The sequence below is a fragment of the Columba livia genome, chromosome 8, assembly GCF_036013475.1.
Source record: "Columba livia isolate bColLiv1 breed racing homer chromosome 8, bColLiv1.pat.W.v2, whole genome shotgun sequence".
Lineage (NCBI taxonomy): Eukaryota > Metazoa > Chordata > Aves > Columbiformes > Columbidae > Columba > Columba livia.
Window position 1 is genome coordinate 17,344,311 of NC_088609.1, and position 15,876 is coordinate 17,360,186.

At 37.1% G+C, this 15,876-nt stretch overlaps 1 protein-coding gene across 1 annotated transcript in view; it reads left to right on the forward strand.

Annotated features, from left to right (window-relative positions):
• The window catches only part of CDC73 (cell division cycle 73), a 103,762-nt gene that overhangs the window by 3,723 nt on the left and 84,163 nt on the right, over positions 1 to 15,876 (forward strand). Inside the window, exons 2-7 of the mRNA XM_065072318.1 lie at positions 2,079 to 2,184; positions 3,160 to 3,229; positions 4,250 to 4,312; positions 4,395 to 4,447; positions 6,182 to 6,270; positions 8,478 to 8,694. Of these exons, the coding sequence (XP_064928390.1) occupies positions 2,079 to 2,184; positions 3,160 to 3,229; positions 4,250 to 4,312; positions 4,395 to 4,447; positions 6,182 to 6,270; positions 8,478 to 8,694 (598 nt within the window). The remainder of the gene's footprint in view (positions 1 to 2,078; positions 2,185 to 3,159; positions 3,230 to 4,249; positions 4,313 to 4,394; positions 4,448 to 6,181; positions 6,271 to 8,477; positions 8,695 to 15,876) is intronic.

The window sequence follows — 15,876 nt, forward strand, 5'->3', positions numbered from 1 at the left end:
ATGAAGTGCCAGCTGTGCTCTGCTGAGCTTTGGCAATGCCTGTGTTTCTATAATACTGTATTTTTCAAGTTAATAGATAACCGTTCAGTTCTTGTTTTCTAAATTATGCCATTAATTGCTAAATAGTTTAAATAAAACCTTGAATAAATGACCAGCCGGACTTGTAACGTAATGTTCAGTGGATATGCTTCAAAAAGAGTTATTCTGAAGTGAGGTAATCCAAACTGTTCATTTTTAAATGAAGTGACAGCTGTATCAGTTGACATAGACTTCAGAGCCAAGTCTATGTGGAGGAAGCTTTTGTTTCTGCCAGTGCTCTGAGTAAGTTTAGATAGCACGTTATCAAAGATAGCAGTGAAACAGTGACATAAGCAAACAATTCCTTGCTGAGGAATTAAGTTCTGCTGGCTGTAATTGTGAAGCCAACTTTTGGCTTCCTGGCAGTTGAAGGATACTGTGGATCTTCCCTTTCCTCTTCAGCAATGAAATGTCCACCCCCCCATGCAGACAAGTGTTTGGAAGGAAAGGACAGTGATAGAAAGATCCCTTATTCTACGCTTCTCCCAGTATTTTGAATCACTTTTCTCTGCGTGAGTAAAGGTATATTGGTTTTCTCAGGCATCATTATGAAAGCAGTGTTTTCAACCTTATTGCTAGTAACGAACAGGGTCATGCACACTCTTGATCTAGATAATTTCAGAGAAGTAATTGCAAGGAAAGCGGTAGTGGTATTATATCCACAGTACGAAGAAAACACACTTCTGTTGCTTTTAGTAGATGATTGTGTAGCTCTTTCAGGTTAAAGAAAGTTGTGGTTGAGTATTTTTTTTCCTCTTCCTTCCCGCAGTGAGGCCGGCAGTTCCACAGTGGACATGCTGATGGTGAACCATGAGTAAAGCCACTGTATTTGGAGGGAAAACTCCTTATGTCTTTAATGAAGTTATTTCTTCCTGAAATCTCTGCTTTGATCAAAATTCTGTGCCATTCTTAAATTTTACAGTTTTGGCCTTGTTTTCTGGTGGGTCATCTTCCTCAGGCTGTGAGGTGAGCTGGATGATTGGGGATGGGGACTGGGCAGTGTGGGAAGCCTCGTCCTACTGGAGCTGGGGTCTGGTGGGTCCCAGCTCTGGGCACTGGAGTCCCTGGGCCTGCTGGGGGCTCTGGAGCTGCAGGAAAGGTCTGTTTCTGAGAGCAGCTGAAGTATTTAGAGGGTAGGTTTTGCTTTGGAACTGGGGCAGGCACTACAAAATCTAGTGACAGCATGAAGGGGTGATGGTGTGTATGAGGAGGGAATTATGTTTGGTGCATGTGGAGCCAAGCTGAAGCTGTGGGTTTTGTTGTTTTTGTTTTGTTGCCCTATTTTGAGGGATTGTTATTTTTTCAAATTGTTACACAGAACAGATTCATCTTCAGGCTTAAAAGACATCTCTTTCAAACAAGCTGTTTTAAAGCAGAGATTGAACTTGGTGCTGTCATGTTGCTGTATGGGAATTCATTGTGATTTTGTAGTCTGTTTTGGTTTCGCTAGTTTCCTGTGCAATTAGTTTCTAATCATTCCTTACTTTGACCTTTTGGCAGCATTTTGAACCTTTTGCTCTGTAGGCTTCATGGAATTTGTGTATTCAGGGTTTTCTGCTGTGCTTTCTCAAGTGTTGAAAATTCTGTCCCATTACACATATTTATTATGTTTTTCATTTGTGGTTCAGATGTGTTCCTTTGACTGTCCCAAATAAGTCAGACAGTTCCTTTGATAATCAGAATAAATGTGTTTGAGATGTGGGAGAACGCATTCTTATGGTTTCCCAAGTCTTGCTTATTTTGTATTTTATAACCCATCCAGCTTTTATTTTGGATTATTTTGGGCATTCCTTAAAGAGTCTGCAAGAACATATACCCCTCACTTGTGTTTGTTAACGCAATTGATAGTGCACTAGTTCAGGAATAACCTGATAACAATATTACTGCTTGCTTTTTTGAGCTGCGTTCTGGAAAGAAAAGAGAGCTTTGCAGGAAAAGTGTGTGCATGACACAGAGGTGGAGAAGTTATTTGTTAAAATCTTTGTTTCCTGATTTTACAGAACGGGGAAAGAGGGCCAACCCAGGGAATACTACACTTTGGATTCTATCTTGTTCCTGCTCAATAATGTGCACCTTTCACATCCTGTTTATGTCCGCCGTGCTGCAGTAAGTAGACCATATACAATTTTATTTTGTCTTGTTTGTGGTATGTAATATGTGCACAGTTATTTTCAGGGAATGGTAGTAGCATTTAAGTGTATGAATTTGGCTGGTGTAAGGGAAAAAGACATGCAACAAAGTGCGTGTGTTTAAAAAAGAACACCTCTATACAGGGATCAAATGACAGTCCCTGTCAGGGTGAAATATTTTTCCTCACAATTCAATTCACTTCCTAAGATATTATCCCTTCAAGCCGCCAGCTTGCATGTACCACAAGAGCCTGTCACACAAATATTACCAGTAATGGCAGGATTTCTCTTGACATTCAGTGGTCACAGTTGTTTCCAGCACTAACTATTTCAAAAGTACTTTTGTCCATCTGTTCTCTGTTGTGTGATCCCAATCTAGATGATCATTGAGTGCCTGAGATTGCAAGAATCTGTGAAACAGCAAAGTGTGATGGAATTGCTTTGGAGTGGACACAGAAGTATGCAATCTAATTCAAGAAATTATTGGATAAGCTTTGCGAATAAAGATGGGCAACTCTGAATGAGAAAGTACTTTTGATTTCCATTTGACTGTGTTCTGTGAGCCCACATGTCATCTTCCCCTGCGCTACAAGCTTATCTGATACAGCAATATTGTGTGTTGTGCATGCTTGGAACAAAAAAATTGAAATACTCTATTTCTGCATACCAATATTCACTCCTGGCAGAGAACTGTGTGTTTTAAAGCTAGTTCTTGCTGTTATTTGCATGTTTGAAGTGAAGGAGGAAAAAGGCTGTCTCCACTCTTTCAGTTTTATAGCAGACATGTTTCATTTTGTGTAGTTGGATGGAACATCCTCTAGGAAATAATTTTATTTTTTTAGCTTGATAGTTACGCTTTCTTGGGAGGCAGGACATGTGTTCCTGTCTTTGTGTGAATGAGGAGGCCTTCTGAAGGGATAACAGTTTCACGTCAAGTCTGCTGTCTTTTCAGACTGAGAACATTCCTGTGGTAAGAAGACCCGATAGGAAAGACTTGCTCGCGTACTTAAATGGGGAAACATGTGAGTGATGCTTACTTTGAACTTGGACATATAGTGCGCTTTACTGCTGCATGTTTGTGGGACAAGTGAGGAGTAGGAGGGGAAGGATGGCTAATGATGGTCACTTTGCAGAGTAACTGAACATGTTCAAACTTCTCAAATAAGTTTAGCATTTAAAAAAAAAAATTGGTTCAGAACTTAACTATTTTTGTGGCACTTAGATAGGAGCTGCATTCCTACATGCTTGTTTAGAAGTGAGCTACTTTATTACCAACATCCTTCAGTTAACAGTTATGTGCTGGAATGCCTAACATTAATATTTTTTTCCTTCTTTAGACCGTGGGAAGATTTCAATAGTGTATTGATCTTGATGCAACAAGTGTGTGGGTTAAAATCCTCAGTATAGTAAAATGTATCAAATCACTCACTGTTTGTCAGTCTGGCAGATTTGCCTGGCATTCCATCATCTTAAATTTTTGTTAGCAATAGTCAGAGAAAAGGGGTTTCTCTGAGAGAAAGATAAATGTGGCTTACTCTTCTAAGTTGCTCTGTTTTGTAGGTGGTCTTAGAATTTTAAATATGCTGGAATATGACTTTATTTCTCTAATGTGAGCAGTAAATAATTTTTTAAATTTTTATTTTAAAGGGACCAGCAGCTTGTCTTTACTCCAGAAACTAGATAGACTAGTAGATCTTGATTCCAGGTTATAAAGTAATTATCTTTGTGACTGTGTTTTCTTTTATGTGGTATATACAGATCATGGAATCACTGACTAATTTATGTTGGAAGGGACTGCAGGAGGTCGTCTGGTTCAATCTCCTTTTCAAATAAGGGCCAAATGACCCTGAGTAACCTGATCTGTAATAACTTCATATTCAGTCAGGTTCTGAATATCTCCAGTTCCAGCATTTGACCGCCTTTGCTACCTAATATCTAGTTAGAATTTCTGTTGTTGCAATTTGTGTTCTTTTTCTTCCTTTTATACTGAAATACATTTTTAAATCTTTTGTATTGAAATGAAATGTTGTGTTTGATTACAGCAACCTCATCAAGTATAGACAGAAGTGCTCCACTTGAAATTGGTCTTCAGCGATCCACTCAAGGTACAGTTAAAAATAACTTTGAGGCTTATTGTATGAAAATCTACTACGATCTTGCATTTTTAATGTCCTCTTTTTCTTGTAGTTAAAAGAGCAGCAGATGAAATATTAGCAGAAGCAAAGAAACCAAGAATAGAGGTAATGACAGCAACTGTCATCAGTACCAGTTGGGGGTGGTGGTGGTAAATTACAGTATTTATCTGTTTTTGTAGCAATTCAGTTGTGCTACCTATCCTCTGGCTACTCATACTACTTCTGTTAGTGTGGACACGAGCTTTGAAGGAGTTGCAATTTAAGCCTCTGATTTAAACTTGGGTTTTTAGTTGCTAGATGTATGTTGTATTACGAAAGGGGAAAGCTTCACCACATAAGTGCCTGTTGCGTTATAACCTGTCTGCTATGAGCTATGGGGTTGTAATAAAAGTGCTCTTGAATAACTGGTCATGGTTATTTGCCATCCATCAGTTGGCATTATAAGTTCACTGACAGAGACAAGACTGGCATTTGATACTTGTCTGTTTTGCCTGCTGTTTTAGTCTCTTCATAGCAGTACATGAAACTGTCCCTGTGATTAATTACCTAAGACACAGCATCAGAAAATAGTAATTTAACAGTGTAATTTCCCAAGTACCTCTTGAATAAAAGCAATGTGTCTAGTTATTATGCACAATGTATTGTTTAACTCTGCCTGGTTTTAAAAACTGACTTACTATTTTTCTTGATTTTTTTTTTTTTTTTCTTTTTAACTGTGTTCATCCAGTTGTCTTCTCTGTGAGTTATAAATCTGGCTGTATACATTTTTGTGGTACTGAGGCTTTAGATTTCCTCTCAGAAGAAGCTGTCTAATTATATGAATTGAACATTGTGCTTAGCTGTAACTGCATAAGAATAATTAAAACTTTATGAATTCTTAATGGCACATAATTGCTGTCAGATGACCTGTTGGTGATCTATAGATTTTTGTTCTACATTACCCGATGTGGTTGTGATGCCACTATATTTTGAAACTGTAGATCTTCACCATCATAATTTGGAGAATCAAGATTACTGCCTGTGAGTCTAATGAGCCTATGGCCATTTTTGTTTCCTTGCTGCTCTGGCAGCTCTGAGTCTATAAAATCTATTCAAAGTTATTCAGAGGTCATCTCAGTGTAGAGATTCCAGGTCTCTCCTGATATATGGGCTTGATTGGTTTTGCTGTGTTTCAGCCATTCCTAACAGCCTTTAGTAATATGACAGGCTTGATCCTGAGTGAAGTTTTAGGGGAAAATAAGACAGATGGAACACAAGTGTAAGAAGCTGAAAAGATGGCATTAAATTACATCTCTCTACTGCTTTCTCAAATTACATGTCTGTCTCAAACCTGGCTTGAGCAACTAGAGGCTTCCTTACTCTTGACTTGTTTTTTGTATTTACTAGGAATACCATTTATAAAAGTTCTGTGTCAGGATATAGCAGTTCTGAGCATTTCTTTAAAAATGTCACTGATTACATTGAATGTCTGAAATTTATCTTAAATATGTGTGTATATGTCTTGTTCTACCTGAATGTGTGCATTGTTTGCCAGCTTTAACTTAACTGATTTTTCTATCGTTGTCAATGGTTGTCTGAGCAAGGGTTTTTAAGAGGGAATGGTAGTTTCTTTTCATTATTGTAATTATACTTTGTGGCTCTTGAAAGGAAATTTCCAATAGCTATACAGTTAATGCTAGTGTGCAGATCAAAAATACTTGGAAGTGAAGGTTGTCCTTGCAAATGTAAAAAAAAAATAATAAATTCTGAATAGCTTTAGTTCTAGTTGCTTTTTTTTTTTTTTTTAAAGAGAATGCACAAAAATGAAACCTTACAATTGAACATTACTGTTACTGCTAGGATGAAGAGTGTGTGCGCCTTGACAAGGAGCGGTTGGCAGCTCGACTGGAAGGACATAAAGAAGGTATCGTGCAAACGGAGCAGATCAGGTAGGAATACTTATGGATAACAATTAGCAGGCTGATAATGATTCTTGTACTATTGAAGGCAGCTAGTTTTACTTCTGTCCAACAGCTCCCAGTGGAAGTCTCCTTCTCCTAGGTGCTATCGTCAGTAATGCCTGAGGGGGCAGAACTTTGTGCCTGGTCAGACTCCTGTTCTTGAGTGGAAGTTCAGACGTCATGGCATGAGATTTGCTTTGTCTTCAGAAGTGAGCAAACAGTTGTTTCTGCACCCCACCAGCTCTGCCATTTCTGCTTTTTCTGCTATGATGTTTATCTATGCAGTCATATGCAATGAGCAGAACTGCGAGAGGAAACTGATTATCTCTATTTCAGAGAAAAATATCCTGTACTGAGGGGTGTCTTACATGCAGAAGGAGGAAAATATTGTGAGAGCAGATCAGAGGGTAATACAACCTCTGACTCCCTGCAGAGCTGAGCTGCTTGGCTCTGAAGAGGCAGTAGGCTACCAGGGGATAGTGCGCTGTCATTGCCATAAGTAGTAATCAGTATTCAAGTGCTAAAACGTTTGCCCATCACCTTTCCTCTTCTGTTGTATCCATCCAGAATTTTGTGAAGACTGACAGCTGGTTTTGAGTCTTAAAGCATAGCTGCCCAAAGCCAATCAGAGAGGAAAGGAAGTTCTTGCAAGATCTTGACGATGCTAAGGATTTATCTTGGGCTTAATAGTAGTTCGTTGTCAAATATTTGAGTTCAGAAGTTTTAAAGTAAAGGCAGCTGCTTGATTTCTTTGGTATGTCAGCTCTTGTAATGTAAAATAGAATTATGCTTCCTACAGTTAAAGTGTATGAGTATGAATTAAGGTACGGCTTTGTCTGTGTTGGCTTTTGCAGATAAATAGTTTTACATAATAAGCCGACTGCATTCTTGAGAAATTTATCTCTTGGGCATAAAAAAATACTGTGAATGCTTGTCTGTCCTTTAATGGGAGTAAATTTAAGTTGCAACAATTAATATAGCAGAGCTGAGACATTTATATAATCTGTAATTATACCTATTTTGAATGTCATCTTCCTCTCTGTCTCTTGTGTTAGTGTACTTAAAATGAAAATATAGAGAAAAAGAAAATCTGATTGTCATATCTGACTTGAAATCTGAAAGTTGAAAGACCAAAATATTAAAAAGTGCACACATTGTTTTATATAAACTAATGATTCAGATACTAGCTTGAGTGTATCACAACTTTGTTTTGGAGTCGAGAGATAATGCTGCAGTGAGGATTACTGAGTACTATTCATAATTACTTTGTATTCTGTATTTATAGCTTTATTTTTATGCTGAATGTAAAAGACTGCCCTTTTAAACAAAGTGCAAATATAACAACATTTATAGGCAGTGAGTTTGAACGCTGTGCTTGTTAGTTTAACAGCAACATTAAAAAGTTCCCTTTCCAATAGTTTAGTTGTAAAAGGAGAATACTTCACAAACAGTACATTGCGAACTTAATACAAGTAATCTCAAAAGAGTCACATATGATTAATTGGATATATGCAGTTAGGATTGTGCAATTCAGTCGTCTTTTTTTTCTTCAGCTCTTCTGCAAAACAATACAGCTCACTGTTTGGCAATCAAGTTCTATGTTTGCAATTAAAAGCAAACAGATAAAGATGTTGCATTCTTGGACTGAACTGAGCTCCCTCAAACACAGATGAATGTGGACAAAGTTTCTACCATCTGTTGTTTGTGTGGCCTACATGCTCTGAAAAGGTAACACATCTTCCAAGTGGCCAAGTTCACAAAACACCACCTCAGCCAAAACTTAGATTAATGCTTTGAAAGTCTTGGAGCAGCCAGGGACTGACTGACCGGACACAGAGTTGTAATCCACCAAAAATAATGAGGGGCTGAAATTAAGATCATGTTGTAAATGAAGGTATTAGTCCTGATGCTTTACATTTGCAATCTATACTTCTGTTTGTTGGCATTTTTTGATGTTTTCTATGCTAACGCTGGGTTGGAGTTTTTTGTTAGAAGTTTGAATCTTGTGCCCAAAACAGCAATGCCAAGCTCTTGTAATCTTCAAGTGTATGCAAGGTGACTGTTTTATGATTTATAGCATTGCCAGAAACTTTAGGAAGGATGAAGTTACTAATTCACTTTTTTTTTTTTTTTTTTTTTTTCAGAAGAGTTGTTTGTGCATTTATTCAGTCTCTTCTGTTATTTTGCTTATTCAGGTCCTTGTCAGAAGCCATGTCAGTGGAAAAAATTGCTGCTATCAAAGCAAAAATCATGGCAAAGAAAAGATCCACTATTAAAACTGATCTGGATGATGACATAACTGCTCTTAAACAGAGAAGTTTTGTTGATGCTGAAGTGGATGTAACCAGAGATATTGTCAGTCGGGAAAGAGTATGGAGGACAAGAACTACGATCTTACAAAGCACAGGCAAGGTAATGCTCTGGATACCAAGCTATTTTTATGATCCAAATGATAAATAGTATTTTCTTCTATTCTCTGTATCTCTAGCTTGTTGGCTCTAGGTGACTGAGCAGATTATACTTAGTGTTCTAGCCAAGGGCAGGATTGGAGGGCTGTTGGCATAGTGAAAGAAGCGTTGTTCTTACCTCATTACAGTAAGCCTAAAATGTATCTCAAAATACTTGCTTCAGCCATTTAAAAGATACCAAGTAATCACTTAATTCCTCTTAAACAAAGCTGACTTGAGCCCTACAGTTGGGAGGGCTCTATCAAAGTACCTGCAGGTTTGAAATGGAGAGAAGTGGGGAGTAATTGGTAGAAGTAGCAACCTGTGTCCATTGAAAGTCCAAAGGCTGCGAAGCTATGGAAAACACCCAAGTAGTAAGGAGCGAAAAATGCTAAAATGAACACAACAAGGAAGTCTTACCATGAAGAGGCTTTTCTGTATATTTTTATCCCTTTATGCTCCTTTAATCCATGTCTTTAACTGGATTTGGTTATGTGCCATCCTGAACATGGTTGCAAGCACAGCTGACAGATTCCCCTCTGTGCACAGTTTTGTGTTCTTTATTGCCATGATACCTGCTGCTAAATTTCTCGAGAATGCAGTAAATCAATTTCTAAAAGACTGCAATTGTCTGTTTTCCTGAGCTTACTGTCAAATTGTATCTTTTGCCTTCACTTCTTCAAGTACTGTCACAGGAAAACAATGTTCAGAAAGTCTGGTTTCGTTTGTCTTAACAGTATTTTACGTAGTGCTCGTTTTCACAACCTGTTCTCATGGTGCTAGTGGTAGAATAATTTAATTCATGAATTATGGGGCAGTTACTAGGCATGTGGCACATACCTGCATGCTGCGCACAGAGTGAGTGTTGCTGCCTTGAGTCTGTGAGATTTGTAGCAATCTGAGTGCTGAGCAGTTGATAAATTGGTAAAAGCCTTTATTGTTTTAGTCATCAGAAATGTTTATACTGAAGGAATCTGAATAGTGTTTCCCTCTTTAGCGAATCATTCATGGCATTGTTATCTTTGCATGTTTTTCAAGGGAAACTTGCAAAGATATTAGGGAAAGAGTTGAATGTTTTATTGTAGTGTCCTTGTGATCACAGGGAGGTGAGGCAGTAATTTTAAGCAAAACCTAACACCAGCTTTGTTCTTGGACTCCAGCATGCAGTTACTTGGACTAGCCTGATGAATATAACAGTTGTCATAGCAAGTCTTTGTTTCTGTGTGTGCAGAATTGCAGGAGCATTCTTGATGGCCAGAAGTCATTGAATGTTAATAATTCTATTTTTGTACAAGTAACAATGAGACTAGGTAGATGGGGAAATATCACTTGTTACCCAGGACTGTGGTTTGTCCCAGAACAGCTGAGGGTTTTTTGTTTGAAGGTTGACTGGGAGGGTTTCTGGTTTATTTTATTTTAGTTTATTTTTTTTAAGAGCTTTGTGAACTTTTGAAAGGTTGTTAGGAAGCTCAGATAAGTTCTCCCAGGCAGATTGTTCCTTGTGTACTTGCCTGTTTGTTTGCAGAATTTTGATCGGGGAAGCACCATACTCATCTGCAAATGATGTTTGGACTTTTCTGTATGATACTTTGTAATTGCTAATGTGCCTGATAATTCTTTTTATTGTGAATGTTCACTGTCTGCTTTGTATACATGTATTTGCGGTCTCTTGAATCCTCCTAGAATGCTTTAAACCCAAAATTTATTTCAACACTAGTTTACATACCATGACTTTTAAAATATCTGAATTCCTTTAGAACTGCTGGGTGAATGATAAGAGAGCGCCCCAAAATGTCAACTTCATGGTTTCTTTCCAAACATTGCTTCAGTTGGAGGCAGGTCATCAAATCTCTTGTCCATGGAGAAAAACTCTAGTGTGTGAACTTTCCCAGTGTTCTCTGTGGTAAACAAAGATGCAGAGATAGCTTAAGATGCAAAAGGAAAACACTAGGAAGATCAGGCCACAGCAAAAAATAATCTGTTGTCCTTATCAGCTTTCTGACAGACTTCTCTGGTTTTGATGTGTTTGAAAAAAGTACTGATTCCTGCAGCAAGATGCTCCTCAAAATTTTATGTAGATGGCAATAATCTGAACTATATTTATGGAGTATTTACTGTTTCTCCTTTTGGATGCATTTTTTGATGTTTGCTTTTTACTTCAAATAGCCCTTCTTGCTTCGTAGAACTGTTCCAAGATTTTTTTTTTTTTTAGAGTCTCCAGTGATGTAGCCACCTTTTTATCATCTTTAGCAGATTTCTGCCCTTTTAGATGCTGCTTTTAATGATCTTTTGATAGCATCTTCATTGTTGCGTGGCTCCCCTACCTGAAACTAAATAGTGGCGGGTTTTTTCCTCACCGTAGGGGTTGTTTTTGCTTACCAGAATGTTGAATTAGAGTGCATTGATGCTCCTGTTGTAGAATATTCTTCAGCAGCTACCTCTCTAACATAGATACTATGGGCTGAATTGAGATACGTTTTTCCTTTTGTGACTGCTTTGCCCAGTTGCTCCAAAAAGCAGTTGCTTATGATAGCTAAAGAATTAATTGCTGTGTCATGTCCCTTCTTGATGCTTAGCCAAACTCTAATACAAAGTAACTGCAGTCTCTCCTAATTATTGTTTTCTTCTCGGGAAGTCTCTGTACTATCCCGTTCATACTGGGTTGTTGTTAATTTCCTATGTTGTTCATTGGTTGTCATTCATAGTTTGAGCTTTCTGTAATGCCAGATCCAATCCTTTATCTGCACAACCCCCTCTGTTACCCTCTTCTGATCAGATGTTGCATTGATCCCTGCCTCTCTTTTTACTGTTTTGTGGGGTTGCTATAGTTTCGAAAATCAGACATTTCAGTTCACCTGTATGCTTTTTGGTTTTAAGATTTCTAGGATTTACATTTGTCTGCTTGCTTACTCTTATGTTTTGCTTAGAAATTTTGTTGAGGTCTTTTTCAGTTTTTTGCCTGATTGTTATGCAGTTCTACCTTCTTTTGAAAATACAGTGCTTGATTTAATCGCTAGTGGATGAGTCATGCTGCACTGTCTGTTTTAAACATCTGTTGGCCTTCCCCAAGGCTGTAGTGTAGGCTTCTAGATTTTATGAATAATGTGGCATTTTTATGTAATCACTTTTCAGAGCCAAATTGCATCTGTTTAGTCTAAGTTGTTGTTAGCTTTTTTTTCCTCCTCTCATAGTAGCTTAATTTTAGAGCTATTTGAGAATATATTTATTTATTTATTTATATATATATATATTTAAAGCAATTTAATTTCAGGTTTGATGAAAAGCATGCAACGTAAACATTGCTGTTTTGATGACTCAACTGACAGTCTAACCAACTGAAAATGTAGTCACATTTCAAAAGCAATAAAAGTACTTGATGCTGGAGCTGCTTCTGAATTCACTTAATTCACTTACTGTTTTTAAAACAATCCACAGTTGTTGGGGGCTTTAAGAAATTGATCTCTTCTGTTTGTGCTCACTCTTCACGTGGTCCAATTCTTGTTTTTAATAGTCACAAACACACAAAAATCAGGGTAAGGAAGTTGCTACTGTCAGATCCGATACAGCTGGATATGCTGGGGTGGGGTGAGAAGCAGTGCAGGGGTAGGGAGAGAAGTTTAAAAAAGAAAAAAGGGAAATATTTAATCTGTAGATTGATATTTGGATGTCTTGCTGTTGTGCCTCACTGGTGTGTGTGTGGGTTTTTTTTTGTGTGTGTGTGTGTGTGAGAGTTTGTGGGGTTTTTGTTTGGTTTGATTTGGTTTTGGTGGCCCTTTTTGTATAAAGCAGACCTAGTAATTTCAGATGCTTACTGACATGTTGGAAGAGTATGAATGAGTTCTTGATAATGTAGTCATACAATTGACTGTGGGACCTGTTTCTGTAGAACAGGGTAGATTTGTCAGGTTTACATGTATGTTAAATCAATTTGAACTGAAATATTGTCTGGTGAAGGTATATCAGAATTTATACTGACACTTTTGAAAGGGCAAATCTCAGGATAAAATGCTAGCAAAATACTTTTTTTTAATGTCCTTATTTGGAGAACCTTTGTGTGTAGAACTGGTTATCTTCTCTGGTAGCTTAAGTTTTGAACCTATATGTAAAATATTTACCATCATAAGTGTTTGGAGCGTTAAGTTTTGGATTACTGCTTTACAGAGGTTTCAGTTCTATTGTGTATGATTTGAGCCAAATGTCTGGCCGTTCTGAAGAACAAACTATTGGACACCTAGAAAAAAACTGTGTTTAAACTGAAATTGATGCATTTCTTTCATGTCCATCCTGTGTCTTTCCTTCCGGAATAATCCTTTTTATTTTTATCATGTCTTGTAGCAGGCTTCAGCAATCTTTTCTGAAGGAAAAACCTTCTCATTCTATCTCTACTGTAAATGTGTTTGTGGCACTTGAATTCTTCTTGTAGCAGTAAATTAAAGTAGCCTGAACAGGAGTTTCAGCATTCACAGGTGCATTTGGAGGGTGTGTTTTTGTTGGTGACTTCAGATTTTTAAGTTTGTTTTTTATTTATTTGTTTATTTTTAATCTCCTAGATTGCTGAGAAATATTTCTTAGGTAAGCAGCATGGCAACTGGGTGGGCTGGGTTGAACATGCTCTACTTGTGTGTAGAGAAATCTTAAAACTGGAACCTTGGAAATGCATTAGTGAATGCCTCGTGAATGTATAACTTTTTCAAATGAAGCAGTGTTCTTAAGGCAATAGTGAGCTCTTAACATTTCTGATGTTTTTTAAAAAAATGTTTGATCCTTTTATTTCTAGGCATATGCTAGAGATTATTGCTAAAACTTTTTAAATTTTGGGCAGCGCTTGTTAGCCATATTTTCTTAGATTTGTGAGTATATTAGAATTTTTTTCTCAAGTGAACTCTAACCTTAGGTACAGGAGAAATAACATAATCCATCCTATCGAATATATGGGAAGGCTTAAAGGTTATACCACATACTCTTCCTAAATTGCATCAAGTAAGAAGCTGGAACAATACACTCTTCATGTATCTGAGTCCATATACGGACTCATATCCATGTACAGCAACTGGGTGGGATTTGTCCAGCTGCTGGTTTTGGGGATTTCTGTAAATCCCTTCTTCACAGTCTTCCTGGAGCCTGGTGTTGGTCTTCCGAAGACATTGCAGGGCACTAGGAGTCCAGAGTGGCCTGTACGGCATCTTAATGGAACTGTGCACCTGGACGTGTTCCAGGGAAGAGCACTGAAGTAGAACCAGGTAAGCTGGACGTGGGAAATCTGAATTTGAGGTAAACATTTTTCTAATTGAATTAGCTGTGTATAAAATTGAAAGATGATCAGAGCTCTTTATGCAGGTATCTGTTGATAGTGGAAAAACTATTTAGAGTGTTACAACTTGGTATGGAAACTCCGGCTCTCTAGCATACTTGTAACCTTTGCATAATTAAATTGTATTTTTTTTTAATATAAGATTGTTTCTTTATGGACACATGACTTGCTAGTCAAGGTTGCAATATTGAAGCGAAGGTCTAATTTATTACTTGGTGTTGCTTCCCTTCTGCAGACTGACCAATATGATTCTCCCAGCCTGGGTAGTTAGTCTTCCCATGCTTAATATTTACTGTATCAAAAAATTAACAGAACATATTCTCAATTATGACTTTTTAATATATATATATATTCCTGTTTCCTTTCTAACAAACTGGGAAGTAAGCCTGAATCAAATAAAATGTTATTTTTCTGCCTTAATCCTGATACTTGTGATTTGAAAACCTTAGATTAGACTGTCCAGCAGATAGTTCTCTTGAGCTTTATATTGAATGCACAGGAATCTTATTTTGCATAACAAGTAATTTGTTTAAATAAGCAACTTTTTTTTTTTTTAAATAAACCATTATCAGTTTTCTGATGTTTTATCTTTAGTTATTGCAGTCCTGTTTAAATATTCTAGTTATCTGTACTTTTCTTTGGAAAACAGGGTTGATGATTGTATATTATGTATCCATAAAAAGGACATTAATACTGAAGGAACTGAACTCAGCTCAAACTTCATTTTATAGAACATGACTGTGAGTTGTATGTATTAAACTCCATAATCTTGATCTTTATTTCCCCGCTGCCCTGCCCCCAGCTCTTGGGTGTGTTTGTGTGCCTGGTGATGGGAAGTTCAGAACTGAGTAAGATGATGGGGGTTTATAGCTGACCTGGCTACAGGGATTAGCGCTTTCCTGGTATGTGGCATTTACTGTTGATGTAACCCACAATTGCAAATTTAATACAGTGTCTTGCTCTGAATATTTCAGGATATTGTTCCTCTGCTTTTCTGTATTTCTATACAAAAGTATTAAATAGCATAACTTTTCGTTTTCCCCAAATGAATGTCATCTTTATAGCGGTCGGTATTTTTAATTTTGTGCTATTGCCTGGGAAATACTAACAATATGGTTTGTATTTATGTACTTTATTTTTTTTTTAATGTATGTCTTTTATTTGTAGGGTTGAGCCTTCTAACAGTAACATTTGAACTAAATTTTTCAGTTACTTTCAATTCATGCTTTTGTTCAGATACCATTTGAGCATTCTTGCTGGTGAAGTCTCCTGTGAGAGGATTACAACTACAGTTCTAATAGTAATTTCAGTAAAATCTTTTAATAGGATCTTATAACTGGAAAATATTTAAGTCAAAATCATTTTATAGCAACAATAATATAGTATTTTAATCACTTTTGACAGCAAAAAGGTCCGAGAATAAAATTTTGGAAATTTAAGAGAAATTATTTGATTGTAAAAGCAATTTTTTGTGTGGGCTCTAGGTGGCAGGATTGTTCCGTGTTGCTGAAATTGTCAATAGTGGTGAATTTAGTAGAAAAATTGAAAGGATGAAGGTGTGTCAGGTTAATAACAACCAGTATCCTCATTAGTGCTTTCAAATGGAACAAGCGTATGGTTTTTGAGTGGCTGTGTGAGAGTGTAATGGCACGATACAGCTTCAGTTCCCAAACTCAACTTTAGCCTTTATTAGCTTACACAGTAAAACTGGGAAGACTGTTATATTGCTACTAGATATTTTGAATACTGCATTTGAAAGATGGGCTAGATTATAAAAATTGTATTTATGTTGAGCACTAGTGAATCTTGTTTTGCAAATAGGTACCTCAGATTTGT